This window comes from Neoarius graeffei, chromosome 8 (genome assembly GCF_027579695.1).
Source record: "Neoarius graeffei isolate fNeoGra1 chromosome 8, fNeoGra1.pri, whole genome shotgun sequence".
In the NCBI taxonomy this organism is placed as follows: Eukaryota; Metazoa; Chordata; class Actinopteri; order Siluriformes; family Ariidae; genus Neoarius; species Neoarius graeffei.
In genome coordinates this window covers 59,891,071-59,907,436 of record NC_083576.1, presented here as the reverse complement: position 1 = coordinate 59,907,436, position 16,366 = coordinate 59,891,071, and the positions used below count along the sequence as shown (strand labels likewise).

At 43.8% G+C, this 16,366-nt stretch overlaps 1 protein-coding gene across 1 annotated transcript in view; it reads right to left on the bottom strand.

Annotated features, from left to right (window-relative positions):
* atg2a (autophagy related 2A) overlaps nucleotides 1–16,366 on the bottom strand; it is a 72,364-nt gene that overhangs the window by 10,680 nt on the left and 45,318 nt on the right. Inside the window, exons 22-34 of the mRNA XM_060927933.1 lie at nucleotides 14,289–14,473; nucleotides 14,126–14,206; nucleotides 13,810–13,916; nucleotides 13,471–13,563; nucleotides 13,320–13,390; nucleotides 13,144–13,220; nucleotides 12,881–13,051; nucleotides 7,746–7,872; nucleotides 7,247–7,476; nucleotides 6,373–6,602; nucleotides 6,045–6,180; nucleotides 5,226–5,441; nucleotides 218–319 (exon numbers count right to left, since the gene is read on the bottom strand). Coding sequence (XP_060783916.1) covers nucleotides 218–319; nucleotides 5,226–5,441; nucleotides 6,045–6,180; nucleotides 6,373–6,602; nucleotides 7,247–7,476; nucleotides 7,746–7,872; nucleotides 12,881–13,051; nucleotides 13,144–13,220; nucleotides 13,320–13,390; nucleotides 13,471–13,563; nucleotides 13,810–13,916; nucleotides 14,126–14,206; nucleotides 14,289–14,473 — 1,826 coding nt within the window. The remainder of the gene's footprint in view (nucleotides 1–217; nucleotides 320–5,225; nucleotides 5,442–6,044; nucleotides 6,181–6,372; nucleotides 6,603–7,246; nucleotides 7,477–7,745; nucleotides 7,873–12,880; nucleotides 13,052–13,143; nucleotides 13,221–13,319; nucleotides 13,391–13,470; nucleotides 13,564–13,809; nucleotides 13,917–14,125; nucleotides 14,207–14,288; nucleotides 14,474–16,366) is intronic.

Here is a 16,366-nt window from a genome sequence, read left to right as displayed (position 1 = left end):
TTGACTCCATGTCTGAGTGACATGACCGTCACAGACCCACTAATGACACAGCTGAGCCTCCTGAACATCCTTTTTGATACCGATATACTCCTTCTTGATGATCTTATAACTGAAGTAAGTTCTACTGTACTCCGTCAGTGTACCAAAGTAATGTATAGCATTAGTAATACTTTCATGAAAGGTAGCTGTGCAAAGGCAAAGCTGGAGGCCATCCTACCTGATCTATGTTGAGTCGGAGGGGAAGCAGACTGATTCTCAGGCAGCACTCTGGACCTCCCAACCCAGATTCAGGAAGTACCTGCAGAGCCTTTACTGTTAACTACAGAACACAAACACAACTACATTAACTACAAATAACACAACAGTTATAAAGCATGATCATGTTTAGACACTGTCCACTTGCTGCACAAATTAAACTTCTTCCAGTGTCTCTTATTCATAATGCAAACTCCATCCATCCATCCATCCATCCATCCATCCATCCATCCATCCATCCATCCATCCATCCATCCATCCATCCATCCATCCATCCATCCATCCATCCATCCATCCATCCATCCATCCATCCATCCATCCATCCATCCCCTTGTAAAGATCAGTAAAAAGGGGTTTAGAAAAATATCCACCTTTTGGTGAAGTAGCTTTATCTCATAGTGAAAAAATGAGAAAAATCCAACCTTTAATTGGAAAAAAAAATGTGCAGAGAAAAACACCTCATCAAGAAATAATAGTTTTCAACAAAACTCATGCCACCATTACTGACACCCCTGGTGAACACAGTGACCACAATGAAACTGAAGCATGGTTCCCATTTAAATTGTACATTTTTGAGTTGATTGGAGTGTGTAGGAACTTTCAAACCGTAATCCATGACTTCCTGATTACCTGGGGTACAAACACGAGGTGACACAGATGACAAAAGGAATTTGGTCTCTACCAGTATGGGAAAGATAAGAGAACACACAAACCAAATGAGGGAGAAGAAGTGTGTTGACCTTCATATGTCAGGGAATGGTTATGGACGAAAGAAGAGGAGAAAAAAACCCCCAGCTACTCACCTAAAATGTCCATTTCTACTGTTAGGGCAATAACAAAAAAGTGGACACCAACTGGAACTGTTACAAATTTGCCTGGGAGAGGACCCAAGTTTATTGTGCCCCCACTTACAGTGAGGAGGAAGGCAAGAGAGGCGAAAAAAAAATCCCCAAAGATCACGGTTGGTGAATTACAAGAAAAAGGGTTTCCAAGTCTCCAAAATCACCGCCAGACACCACCAGATTAGGAACCTAAAACTGCATAAACATGACCTAAAACATCATCAGATTTTCACACAAGTCCTAAAAGTAGATACAGAGAACCCAGTTAAACAAATGAGACAAAAATATTATACTTGGTCATTTATTTATTGAGGAAAATGATCCAATATTACATATCTGTGAGTGGCAAAAGTATGTGAACCTCTAGGATTAGCAGTTCATTTGAAGGTGAAATTAGAGTCAGGTGTTTTCAATCAATGGGACGACAAACAGGTGTGAGTGGGCACCCTGTTTTATTTAAAGAACAGGGATCTATCAAAGTCTGATCTTCACAACACGTTTGTGGAAGTGTATCATGGCATGAACAAAGGAGATTTCTGAGGACCTCAGAAAAAGTGTTGTTGATGCTCATCAGGCTGGAAAAGGTTACAAAACCATCTCTAAAGAGTTTGGACTCCACCAATCCACAGTCAGACAGATTATGTACAAATGGAGGAAATTCAAGACCATTGCTACCCTCCCCAGGAGTGGTCGACCAACAAAGATGACTCCAAGAGCAAGGCGTGTAATAGTCGGCGAGATCACAAAGGATCCCAGGGTAACTTCTAAGCAACTGAAGGCCTCTCTCACATTGGCTAATGTTCATGAGTCCACCATCAGGAGAACACTGAACAACGATGGTGTGCATGGCAGGGTTGCAAGGAGAAAGCCACTGCTCTCCAAAAAGAACATTGCTGCTTGTCTGCAGTTTGCTAAAGATCACGTGGACAAGCCAGAAGGCTATTGGAAAAATATTTTGTGGACGGATGAGACCAAAATACAACTTTTTGGTTTAAATGAGAAGCGTTATGTTTGGAGAAAGGAAAACACTGCATTCCAGCATAAGAACCTTATCCCATCTGTGAAACATGGTGGTGGTAGTATCATGGTTTGGGTCTGTTTTGCTGCATCTGGGCCAGGACGGCTTGCCATCATTGATGGAACAATGAATTCTGAATTATAACAGCAAATTCTAAATGGAAATGTCAGGACATCTGTCCATAAACTGAATCTCAAGAGAAGGTGGGTCATGCAGCAAGACAACGACCCTAAGCACACAAGTCGTTCTACCAAAGAATGGTAAAGAAGAATAAAGTTAATGTTTTAAAATGGCCAAGTCAAAGTCCTGACCTTAATCCAATCGAAATGTTGTGGAAGGACCTGAAGCGAGCAGTTCATGTGAAGAAACCCACCAACATCCCAGAGTTGAAGCTGTTCTGTACGGAGGAATGGGCTAAAATTCCTCCAAGCCGGTGTGCAGGACTGATCAACAGTTACCAGAAACATTTAGTTGCAGTTATTGCTGCACAAGGGGGTCACACCAGATACTGAAAGCAAAGGTTCACATACTTTTGCCACTCACAGATATGTAATATTGGATCATTTTCCTCAATAAATAAATGACCAAGTATAATATTTTTGTCTCATTTGTTTAACTGGGTTCTCTTTATCTACTTTTAGGATTTGGGTGAAAATCTGATGTTTTTGGTCATATTTATGCAGAAATATAGAAAATTCTAAAGGGTTCACAAACTTTCAAGCACCACTGTATATAGACACACACAATGTATGTGTACACACACAAAGTCTCTTAAAACTAGCAGACCTATACATAATGTCAACAGGAACCGAATGTGTTCCATCAGTGGATAATTTAGGAGTAAAAGCTCTATGGCTTTAATAAATAACCAGATTAACATTGTACGTATACACTGCCTGCCTGCCTGCCTGCCACCCCCCGGAGTCTGGAGCAATGGGCAAAGGTTATGTGGTCTGATGAGTCCAGGGTTCAGCAACATGAAGTCAGCTGATGACCTGAATGATCAGATTATCCTATCAATGGATATTTTTTCTTCCCTGATGGCACAAGCATATTCCAAGAGGACAATGCCAGGATGCATTAGGGCTCAAATTGTGAAAGTGTGTTTCAGGGAGCATGAGGAATCATTTTCACACACAAATTGGCCACCACAGAGTCCTGACCTTAACCCTTAACCCCACTGAAAGTGTTTAGTATGAGCTGGAGAAGACTTTACAGAGTGGTTCGACTCTCCTGTCGTCAATACAAGATCTCTGCGAAAAATTTATGCAACTCTCGATGGAAATAAACGTTGTGATGTTGCATAAGGTTGTCGGGGGGGGGGGGGGGGGGGGGGGCATAGTGAACATGTGCCGTAATCAAAACTAAAAGAATGAAATATTCGAGTGTGCAACTTTTTTTTTTTGCCAGTGTATGAGCCTAATATTTAAACAGTAGGCTCATACATAAAATTATTATGTATTGAAGGTAGACTGCTTTTCAGATTTTTCAAGTGTAGGTCATAAAAATAATTTTCCCTGACACCCAATTATTTTTGTTTAGTGGACTGAAAGTTACTGAATTCGAATCACAGACTTCTTTTATTCACTTTTTTAAAAATAGAACAATTAATGAATTTAGGACCACATGGCCCTAAAGTCTCCACTATTTTTTCTTGCTTCACCCTGACCCAATTCAAGATACTACGTCATGCATCATGTGGTGGGCTTTCCCCGTTCGCGGAAGGCATTGTGGGATAATAAATTTGAAACAGGAGGGAAAAATGGGAGGATGCGAATGAAACACGAAAGACCGACTACAGTACTGGAAAGCGAGAAGAAATATACGTTATTTACCAGCTGGGAGGTCCGTATCGTGAAATACCGTGACCGAGGTCTTGAAAGGGCCGAGGTCACGGTATTTCACCATACAGACCGACCTTAAGCTGGTAAATAATATATTAATTTTTTTCTTTACCAAACTCTAACAGAAAACGAGAGCGCCCGAAAGGGAAAATTGAGCAGAGACGCAAGTTTGAATCCTCATTCACGGCTGTAAGGCAAATGGCTTCCTCCTCGGTATACAAGTGCACTTCCATGGCAGGAAAAACAAACAAACAAACAAACAAACAAACAAACAAACAAACAAAAAAAAACCCTACATTTTGCCACCTATGTAGTCCCCTACTTATACAAAATTGAGTCATTCAGGATTCAGCCATGTTTTTGCTCGGCGTGAGCAACAGTTAGAGGTTTTTAGCTTTCTCCTGAAATGTTTTATTTTATTTCTTCTTCCTCAGGGTAGTAAAACTCGCTTTTGCTATGAACACTGTCGTTATCGCTATCCATGCTGTAAAATTAATGCTATTCTCCTGAGAAATGCTGGCAAAAATTTATAAGATTTTTGATAATCTTATAAATAAATCTTATTAAAAACAAATGTTGACAAAAAAAATGCTACTATGTTTGTTGTTGTGAACAAGCGAGTCGCCAGAGGTCCGTAACCGGGGTCCGTATCGTAGGATACGGACCCGCTCGCTAGCCAATCAGAGCGCAGGATTTAATGGAAACTGGACAGCAAAAAAAAAAAAAAAAAAAGTTATGTTCTATACGAAGGAAAGGAAACGCAGGACCAAACTAATAAATATCGGCGGTCAGTGAGCACCTTGGTTTGATCAGCTGTTTGTTTAGTGATAGAATGATGTAACTGTCAGTGCACGGTCAAGGTAAACCTGTAGATGGCAGTAAGGCAACACTGGATGCCAGCTGCTGTAAAACCCAAAAGAAGGTGGTAAACCTGCACATGTGCACACGGACTTCCTCTGTCTGCTTGACTGCGCAAAGTGAGTGATTTCATGCACATTATTTGCTAGGGGAATCCCCTCAAATTAAATAACTTCCCAGCCACAGAATAGCTTGATTTTTTTTAGATATTACAGAAATAAACATACATCACAATGACCAAATTTCAGAGGGAACTAAATTTCACCGATTTTATGAAATCGAAAAGCCGTCTACTTTTAGGATGTCAGAGGAATTTATTTCTCAGTTAAAGGGACCCCATGGTTGCAAAATGTCTGAGAAGCCCGAGATACAAGAAAACACCTGGCTCCCACCCCTCCCCTTGCTCACCATGTTGGAGTGGGCTCTACGTGGCATGCTCTCACTGGTGTACAGGTAGAGGAACTTGTTGATCTGGGAGGAGGCCAGTCTGTCACGCACTTCCAGCTCTTGCACAATGAACACTTGCCGTGACAGAGGCTGCTCTCCCAATCCTGCCCCTTCCACGTCCTGCCCTGAGACTGCAGGGGGTATGACAACAGGGTACGACTCGTGCTGGAAGCTGACCTGGAATCATAAGCAGGGAGTAATTCTTATATTTTAATAGTGTCAAAATGTGGTGAATGTGTTTTCACAGAGGTTTGATATTTGGAGTAATTCAATATTTGACCAGTCAGTTCAGTGGGCAAAAATTACAGGTGTCAAATTTCCCTGTTGCCTTATTTCATTCAGCCTATATGACCTTGCAGAGCCTAAGCTACTGATAGGAAATCAATAAATATGTTGAAAAATGTACAGCTTTACATTTCACACTTTCAAGTGCTCACAGAAATGTGGATGGGGCCGAAGCAGAATTTGAGTTCGACACCCCCGTCACAAAAGTTAGTTATTAGGGGCTTAATGCGAGCAGGACTACCCATACTGCCAGACAGCCGTGTTCACAAAATACTGATGGAGAGATTACTTTCGAGAATACCATGGACATTGTTAATTTTATACTGGATTATATATATTTTTTTTAATTTTGAAAAATCATTAATAAATACGACTTCACCAGGTAAAACCACTCTGGCTTGAATAAGGTTTAATTCATTTATGAAGAAAAGAACAAAGAATTGTTATGGTTGATTAATCATGCTCGTCAAGAATGATATGTCACCATCACACAACCTTTGTCAGTTGTATTTCCATGAGTAGTGAGTGCTGTCTGCCACTGCCTCCCACCCAGCGCCATGAGTTCTGTGGTCTGGAAGAGCCAGCAGAGCGTGAGGGAGAACCACGGGCTCCTGCAGGTGCTGAACGACCCCTGGGGGGGATTATATAAAAATTCACTGATTTGTCAGCTCTAATCTTAGAGCCTGCTATCTTTTTTAAGTGTAGCACCTTTATTTAGTATGATCAAATGAGCAAGCTATAAATGTTATTTATAAATCACGGAATCTTCAGGTTTATCATCACTGGTTATGTATATGTTAAACAATTACCCCAACTTCCTTACCTGTTGCTGTGTTGTGTGTGAGCAGGGATGGGTTTTCCTCCAAAGTCTTTGCCTCCATAGAGATGCCAGACTACCGATACCTCTCGGAGTATTACCCTGCTCTGAGGCATAGGAAAGCGAGCAGGCGCCCGTAGCAGGTCTGAACTACCCCTTGGGCGAGAGAAATGGCCATCACGCACCTTTATAGGACTCTGACACAGCACTTTGACCACCGGCTCTCCATCCTTAGGCTTTAGAAAAAGATGAGGAAAAAGAGAGAGAGAAAATTTGTTTGCATTAAGTTGTGGATTCGTGTTTGAATGACGCTGGTAAAATAAACGAGTGCTCTCAGAGCAAATATCCCCTGCTGCCAACTATGCCATAACTGATCAAATGTGACGGAACTGAACAAAATTGCAATATGCGTATTACCGACATATAATAAAGAATCTGGTCGAGTTTCGTGAAATTCCTCCAAAACTTGCGAGAGGAATTGATTTCAGAAAGAAAACACACTCGCATGAAATTGTCAAAGTATAATTTTGTTAATCAAGGGCTGTAACTCTGGTAAAAATGTGACCGAATTTAACGAAATTATAATAATGTGTATTACGGACATATAACAAAGAATCCTGCCAAATTTCGTGAAATTGCTCCAAAAATTGTCAGAAGAGTTGATTTCAGAAGGCGAGTACCCTTCCTGGGACGGACGGACGGAAATCGCCAGGAAATAATCTTCCTTCGGGCCTGTCGACCAGCGGGGGATAAAAACAATGAACAACTTGGATTATATTAGATTCTTTACTGAGGAAAAACAGGAGACAGAAGAGAGTGTCAACATCCATATAGGAAAGTGAGGAAGAGCAAAAATATTCTGGGAAAAAAAAGCACTCACGGGAATGCCTATACCAGGAGCCTCTAAAATACAAAAGTCATCATTGTCAGTGGAGCCTTCAGAACATTCCTCTGAGATCATATCAGCATGAACTTCAGTAGCTGTAACCACCAACTGATCAAGCTCTGACTCCTCCCTTTCGAGCACAGAGGAGCGGGATTTTGGACCTTCCCCAGGAAACAAGTACACTGAGACAGGTGAGCTGCGCTTTACTGAGGAAGGAGAGCCTGCTAACTCAAACAAAAGATGTAGACAATGAGCAATCAGTGATCACTTTTAGCATTTGAACTAGTAGCTTGGTAAAGCAACAGTGTGACTTGTCCTCTTGTTAAGAGTAATGAGAGCAACAAAGCTGCGATTCTATAAAGCATTTAACATTTACAATCCTGGTTTGTCACTGACTAACAAATAGCTTTATAGTATAATTTCCCCAGGACTTCACTGAGGATTAGGTCATGACAACAGACAATCTCAACACATTATTATCATGCAGTCTTACCAAATTCTCGATCCTCTTCATACAGCGTTCGTTCTGTGTCAATCAGGGCATCAGTAAGATCACACTGGTTAATTTCAGCTGTCTCTGCTGGTGGACACGGCGGTAAAAATGTAGGAGCTTCTGAGAGCTGGGGAAAATAAACATCATGTAACTCTGTGTGTGTGCGCGCATATAGACTGAGCATAAATTCACAATACAATGTTTCTTATCCATTCATTTTCAAAGGGGAGTCACAAAAAAAAAAAAAAAAAAAAGACAGACAGAGTCGGCGGCACGGTGGTGTAGTGGTTAGCGCTGTCGCCTCACAGCAAGAAGGTCCGGGTTCGAGCCCCGTGGCCGGCGAGGGCCTTTCTGTGCGGAGTTTGCATGTTCTCCCCGTGTCCACGTGGGTTTCCTCCGGGTGCTCCGGTTTCCCCCACAGTCCAAAGACATGCAGGTTAGGTTAACTGGTGACTCTAAATTGACCGTAGGTGTGAATGTGAGTGTGAATGGTTGTCTGTGTCTATGTGTCAGCCCTGTGATGACCTGGCGACTTGTCCAGGGTGTACCCCGCCTTTCGCCCATAGTCAGCTGGGATAGGCTCCAGCTTGCCTGCGACCCTGTAGAACAGGATAAAGCGGCTAGAGATAATGAGATGAGATGAGATGAGATGAGATGAGAAGAGAAGAGAAGACAGAGTCGTCTAAATCTCTCACCCTATAAACCAACTATATACCAAGTTTCAAGATATTATGCGTCACATTTTTCAGGTTCTGCTGCAGGAAACCAACCCTACCTCTTTACACTGACCTCAGCAGCCCATGACATAAACCCACCGGAACTTTGGTCCAGCTGAGCTAAAAATTTAAATTCCTCACATTTCTTTGCATCAAAAGGCACATATACATTACTTAATCAACACATATACCAACTTTCAAGATCATACCACTCATCGTTTTCAAGTTCTGCTCCGGAAACAAAACCTACCCCTAAGACTAACCTGAGAGACCAAGTCTGAAATTGTTTCCATGGAAACATGAAAAATTAAAATTTCTTAGTATGAAAAGGCATGTCTACATTACCTTGTTAACATGTATACCAAGTTTCAAATTTGTATCATGAATAGTTTTGGATATATGCTCCGGAAATGAACATCGCTCTTAGAAACTAAGTCAAAACGCTGGTTACGAATGTAACTGTGGTTCTATGACTAAGTGGAAGACCGCCAGGGCGGTGCTGAAAGCACTAGTGGAAGGATCTTTGCATCCGCGCGTTTCGAGAATCGCATACAAAAGTTGTCATCTCATGACGTATGACGTGCCTGCCTATATAAGGCAACATCCCACGTCATTTGGCCTCAAGATCATTCTCGCGCAATCCGAGTGACCAAAGACCCTGGCGGTCTTCCACTTAGTCATAGAACCATGGTTACATTCGTAACCAGCGTTCTATTTCCTTCACTCCAGACCGCCAGGGTGGTGCTGAAAGCACTAGTGGAAGACGAATACCAACCCAGTCACGAGGAATTCAGAAGAGCATCACCACCTTCTGGAAGAACAGCTGCACACAGCAATGGCATGGACGCAACATTTAGCCTGTAGTACCGGGCAAATGTACATGTATTGGAACAAGTTGCAGCAGCACAAATGTCAGAGAGTGGTACACCTCGGAGAGCTGCCCATGATGTTGCCTGAGCACGCGTCGAATGGCAGCGGACAGGAGAGGGCACAGTACGTCCCATAGATTCATAGGCATGGGTGATAGGCTCCACAACCCAACGGGAGAGCCGCTGCTTGGACAGAGGCCTTCCTCTCGGAGCGCCACCAAAACAAACAATTGGTCTGTCGTATGAAAGGCTGCTGTCCTATCAAAATAAAACCTCAGAGCCCTGACAGGGCACAACTCAGCACGCAAGTCCGTCCTGCCCGCCGGTATAGCAGTCAGCAAAATCGGCTGGTTGCTAAACTGGGGAGATAAGACTTTCGAGAGGAAAGCTGGGTTAGGCCACAATGAAACACTGTCAAACATAAGGCCCCAACGAAGACAAACAGTACTCACTGAGAGGGCATGTAGCTCACTCACACGCCGGGCTGCTGTGATGGCAAGGAGAAAAGCTGTTTTAACAGATAGCCACTTAATGTCAGCTGCTGACAGGGGCTCATAAGGAGGCAAGCAAAGGGATTCGAGCACAGTGTTCGGATCCCATGACGGACTCCGCACAAAATGAGGAGGATTAAGACGAACTGCCCCTCTCAAAAAGGCTACCACCAGCTGGTGGGACCCAAGTGAAACACCTCCAACCTCTGAACGGTGGGCTGTTAGTGCTGCAACACCTTAAGTGTAGATGCAGCCCTGCCAAGCTCTAAAAGGTGCTGCAGGAAATCTAAAATCTGTGGAACAGAGCAGCTTAGGGGGTCGATGTTGCGTTCCGCACACCAATCACAGAACACCTTCCACTTGCCTGCATACAAGCGTCGGGTAGATTCTGCACATGCGTTCACCACAGTGTTCCTGGTCCCTTCTGAACACTCCAGTAGTAGCCCCGGGGCCCCAAGGGCCACACCCAGAGCTTCAGGCGTTCGGGACATGGGTGTTGAATCCTGCCCTCCATCTGCATCAGCAAGTCGGGCATGCTGGGCAGCTGACAAGGGGGTCCCACTAGTAGTGACAGCAGGAGCTGGAACCATGGCCTGGATGGCCAATGAGGAGCTATCAATAGCACATGGTGACCGTGATCGTGCACACGGCAGAGAGTCCTCCACAACAGTGGTAGAGGGGGAAAGGCATAAAGGATGGCCCTCGGCCAGTCGTGGGCCAGAGCATCCTGGCCCAACGCTGCCGTTTCTTCTCCCAGGGAAAACCATGTCGGACAATGAGTTGTCTGACTGCTCGCAAACAGGTCCACAGTTGCTCTCCCATAGGTTTTCCAGATCTGTTCCACCGTGTCTGGATGCAGTTTCCAATCCCCCGAGACACCTTGCTGCGTGACAGAGCATCTGCCACACTGTTTAGGCGTCCAGGTAGATAAGATGCCCTTATGGAAAGGAGGTTATTCTGAGCCCATACTAGGAGACTGTGAGCCACCTGAAGCGCAGCTACAGACCTTGTGCCCCCCTGATGATTGATATAGAAAACAGTTGCCACATTGTCTGTATGTACCAATACATGTTTGCCCCGCAGCACTTCCTGAAAGTGGCACAACATCAGAAACACTGCCATCAACTTCAGTGTGTTGATGTGGGACATGCGCCACGGAGCAGGCCAGGTGCCGTTCACACCTTGCCGACACCAGACTCCACCCCAACCCGTGAGGGAAGCATCTGTCCGGATAACCTCCCACCGTCCCGGTGGGGGACCAAGTGGAACTCCACGAGTGAGAAAGTGTGCCTGGGACCAAGGTCTTAGCGTGAGCATGCAACGGCGTGTTATTCTCACCCTCATGTGCCTGTCTCGCACTGGACACAGACGCAGTTGAAGAAGCCATCTCTGAAAAGCCCTTAGCCACAGAAGACCCAGAGGAATGACTACTGAGGCCGCTGTGAGTTTCCCCAACAGCTGAAGGAGAGAAACGCAACGCTGAGTTCCCCCGACACGAAGGTGGTTCACTCCAGTGAGAATTGAACTTATTCTGTCTGGCGTGGGACTGGCCAGCATAGTGTTCGAATCCAGGGCAAGGCTGATGAAACGTGTTGCCTGGACTGGGACCAGTTTGCACTTCCTCTGGTTCACCCTGAACCCCATAGCCGTAATGTGTAGTAGCAACCGGTGAGCATGTTCCCTGGCCTGTTCGGGCAATGCCGCACAAAGAAGCCAGTCGTCCAAGTAAGGGAGCACTCTTATGCCCTCCTTCTGAAGGGGTTCTAGTGCTACTTGGACGCATTTCGAGAACACCCTTGGCGCCAGAGAAAGTCCAAAGGGGAGAACTCTGAACTGAAAAATCTTTCCCATGAACGAAAAACGAAGGAAGCGCCTGTGGTCCGCAGCAATGGGTATGTGAAAATAGGCGTCCTCGAGATCTATGGTCACAAACCAGTCCTGGTTTGTGACCGCTTGCAGTACATCGGTTGTTCGTAGCATTCGAAAAGGAAGCACCTTCAAGAAACGGTTTAACCTTCTTAAATCTAAAATCGGCCTGAACCCGCCGTCTTTCTTTGGAACGAGAAAATAAACTGAAAAGAAACCCCCTGGGTGAACAATGGGGTCGACCATCTCTATGGCTCCTTTTTGTAGCAACAACTGACCTTCTCTCGACAAGGCTTCTGCCTGTCTTGGATTGGTTATAACTATCTGCCTCACACCCGAATGCATTGGTGGCTGGCGGCAGAATTGCAGGCGGTACCCTTCTGAAAGGGTGGTGAATAGCCATTGGTTGGTTGTTATTTCGCGCCAACGCACTAGCTGCCTGCCTGTAAAAACTCCTGCCACTGGCCCTGACCCATCAGTGGTCCTGTCTACGTTTTTCGGAAGGGATTGGGGGGGGGCGACGACGGCGGGGAGGACCCGTCTGTCGAAAAGGGCGAAAACTCACGTGTGGCTGAGTGCCACCCTGCCTGGGGTGATGGGGGATTGGGGGCCTGCTGCTGGGGTCGATGGGGAGACCTTTGTGCAGCATCCAGTCACTAAAAGAGGTCATTGTTGAAGAATGGAAAAAGATTGATGTTACAAAATGTCGCCAACTTGTTCATTCCATGCCTAGAAGACTTGGTGCTGTCATTAAAAATCATGGAGGCCATACAAAGTACTAGATGTAGTAGTTTTTGTTGTGGGGTGTACTCATTTTTGCACCACCCTAATTTGAGTAAAACTGAAAAAATGTGTAATCTAAGTTATATGATTAACATTACTTTCACGTTATAAGTTAAACAGATGTTATATTAAACTTTGTCTTGTCAACATTTTGGAAATTGTTTGTGTTCATTGAGATATTGTTTAAAATGTTCCTTTTCAAAGGGGGTGTACTCATTTACGCTGAGCGCTGTATGTGGATGATTTTCAAACTTGCTGCTAATTTATAGTGAGCGGATATTGAAGACGCAGCACCACTCAAGCTCAGTGGTAAGCAAAGTGGCAATGTGCACTCAGTCCTGTTACAAATAATTTGTACTAGGTGGCATTAAAGCATGACCTGTACACTGAAAACTTTGAGATATTCTTACCGGGAGCTTCTGTCCAGCAATCTCAGTAGGGGAAGTATGGCGAGGAGGTGGGTGCAGGTCACCTTGGGAGACCAGGTACTGCAGCATATTCACTAAAGCGGCACAGGAGTCTGCACAGGTGTGCACGTGAACCACGTTATTTGAACAGCGCAGCTCGAACAGTGGCTGAGTCTGAACATGAAAGAACATGACAATGATGTAATATAATAAAAGAAAGTGTAAGGGGGAGGAAAAAAAAAAAATCAGCATTTATGGAGACACACCAATTTGCCAGTGTCGCTGCCTTTCCAGGTAGTTATGGCCAGCTCTAAGAGGTCAATGTCTAATACACACACATAATCTGTAGAGATAGATAGATAGATAGATAGATAGATAGATAAATAAATAAACAGCAATAAATTCTTTTTGGACAGAAAAAAACAACAGATAATACCAGTACCTCGTCTCAAATCCACGGTCATACTTTCACACTTATCAGTGAGGTACAATGCAGAGTCATCCAGGATGAACCTAAAAGGGGTTTCAGTGGCATAAGATTGAACCAATAATATGTAACCAGATACATTCACGGTGCTGAATGCTGATGGTACCTGAGGTGGAAGGTGGCAGTATCCACAATGATATTACTGGACAGAGAAAAGGATTCTGCTGTAAACAACACTCGTAGCGGAAGATAGAGGGGTCTGAAAAAAGCACACCCCCCCCCAAAAAAGTGAAAAAGGATAAACAGTGATACAAGGTAAAACACTTTCATAACCACTGCAATTACAGTAAATTCGTAAGATCACTGCTAAGTGCTACTGCAGCTCTGTCATTTCTGGGTCACACATGAGCAAAGCGTGAACTGCACATCCGTCCATATTTTAATTTCACAACCTGTATACAGTGTTACACTCGGCTGTTGTGGGTGTTTCCTTAAAACTCCTTACCTGTAGTCAACTGCACAGGTGGCCAGGTGTGTATGCAACACCGTGATGATGGCAGGAGGTGTGTATCCTAAAATATCATCATCAAGGACATCCAGAAAATCGACCAACTAAAGGCAGAAGACAGGTATGACTCCATTATTACACACACACACGCACCACAAATGCTAACATCCATGTATGAACATAAACAGTTGACATACTGTACATGCATCAATTCTTTACGCCATGTGGAAGTTCAATATTACTTGTGTCGCACAAATTCGCCTTCATTAAATCATTCAAGTGCATCTGTACGACAGCTTTCATTAAGTAGTACCTGCTCATGCCAGCTGTGATTGGTCAATGCCACGTGGTGTCTTAAAGTAGCACCTTGGAGCCGTAACGCAACCAGGAACTCCTGAGAAGAAAAAGGGGAAATGAGTCCAAGCGTACAAAAAGAATACGTTTACAGAAACGGTGCATTTAAACAGTACTGGAACCTTGACGTTGCGCTGGAGGTCTAGTGTGATCTTGATGGCAGTCGACAACATCTGACCACCTGCCCTTCCACGGCTCACACTGCTCACCCCCACTTCTGTGGGATAAATGGTAGGGTCCAGATGGCTTGGGGGAGTAAACTTGGGCATTTCTAGCCGTGCTGGGATAGGGGAGTCTGGGACCTCAGCTTTAAATAGAAACGAACACAAAAAAACAGTTTTTAGGCTTATTCTGAATTGCAGCTTATAAAAGGAACAGTCCACCGTACTTCCATAATGAAATATGCTCTTATCTGAATTGAGACGAGCTGCTCCGTACCTATCCAAGCTTTGCGCGACCTCCCAGTCAGTCAGACGCGCTGTCACTCCTGTTAGCAATGTAGCTAGGCTCAGTATGGCCAATGGTATTTTTTGGGGCTGTAGTTAGATGCGACCAAACTCTTCCGCGTTTTTCCTGTTTACATAGGTTTATATGACCAGTGATATGAAACAAGTTCAGTTACACAAATTGAAACGTAGCGATTTTCTATGCTATGGAAAGTCCACACTATAATGGCAGGCGTACTAACACCTTCTGCGCGCTTCGGCAGCGCATTGATACGGAGCTCAGATATCAATGCGCTGCCGAAGCGCGCAGAAGGTGTTAGTACGCCTGCCATTATAGTGCGGACTTTCCATAGCATAGAAAATCGCTATGTTTCAATTTGTGTAACTGAACTTGTTTCATGTCACTGGTCATATAAACCTATGTAAACAGGAAAAACGCGGAAGAGTTTGGTCGCATCTAACTACAGCCCCAAAAAATACCGTTGGCTATACTGAGCCTAGCTACATTGCTAACAGGAGTGACAGCGCGTCTGACTGCGTCTGACTGACTGGGAGGTCGCGCAAAGCTCGGAGAGGTACGGAGCAGCTCGTCTCAATTCAGGTAAGAGCATATTTCATTATGGAAATACAGTGGACTGTTCCTTTAAGCATAAATATTAAAAACTACTATGATTAAATATTATCCACGTATGCCTTATCCATGTAGGTCTTGCAAAACCCTTCCCATGGTGATATTCTGACATGGTCGAATACACATATTTTGTAAAATTACACATTTTCCAGAAATGAAATCAGTGTTTTAATTGCACATCATAAAGTTGTAGCATTTTAGAATCTGGTTCCATTCATCCGAGTCCAGTGAAGGAAAACGAGACACGAAAAGCAGACTGTTGGAAATACAACCAGGAAACCTACGTCTATCATACACGGTGTTTCAAAAAATTTGATATCATTTCACAATCTAATAACTTTGCCAATTCTCGTTCAACTGACCTCAATTTTAACAGCATGTGTGCAAACAGGTCAAAATTTTATGTTTAATATTTTTTGTTTTTATCTTTTTAGGTATAGACATGCCATTCACTGGAAAAGAAAAGGCGTTTAGTGTATCAGAGTATGCTCGAACAAGACTGTGCAGTGTGCATTTATGAGAGAATTCTCTAAAAATGCACTGTTACCAGAAAAGACCGTTACCAAAGACATGCTGCAGCGTATTTGGCGGGAGCTGGACTACCGACTTGATGTGTGCCGTGTCTCAGGCGGCGTGCATATTGAAAAGTTTGTTAAATCGTTCATGGAATCCACATACCTTTGAATTTCTCATTCAAATTTTGAGGAATAAATCTTATAGTGTTCACCATTATGCCTGTTTAGTTTCATCTGCCTAGACTATGTAGTTTCTGGGATATTTGCATCTCAAATAATATCAAAATTTTTTGAAACACCCTGTATTATATCTTTGTTTTTATAGACCAGTTTGGAGTGAATGAGATGGTTACGTCACTACAGTTGCACACGCGTTGTTGTGGCAAAAAGACAGAAGAAACAAGTGGAGGAAAATGGGCGAGATCCTCAGAATAAGGCACCAAAAGATGACCTTCATTTTTATAGAATACCATTGTCGGAGACACCCTGTAAAAGCTAAACGCAGACGTTCATCATGATCCAGGATTCTCGTCTGTATAGTGCTCATTTCACATTAGGCAAAGGTTTCTCTACTGTTTATCACACACACAAAGGCAAAATCAAATGAT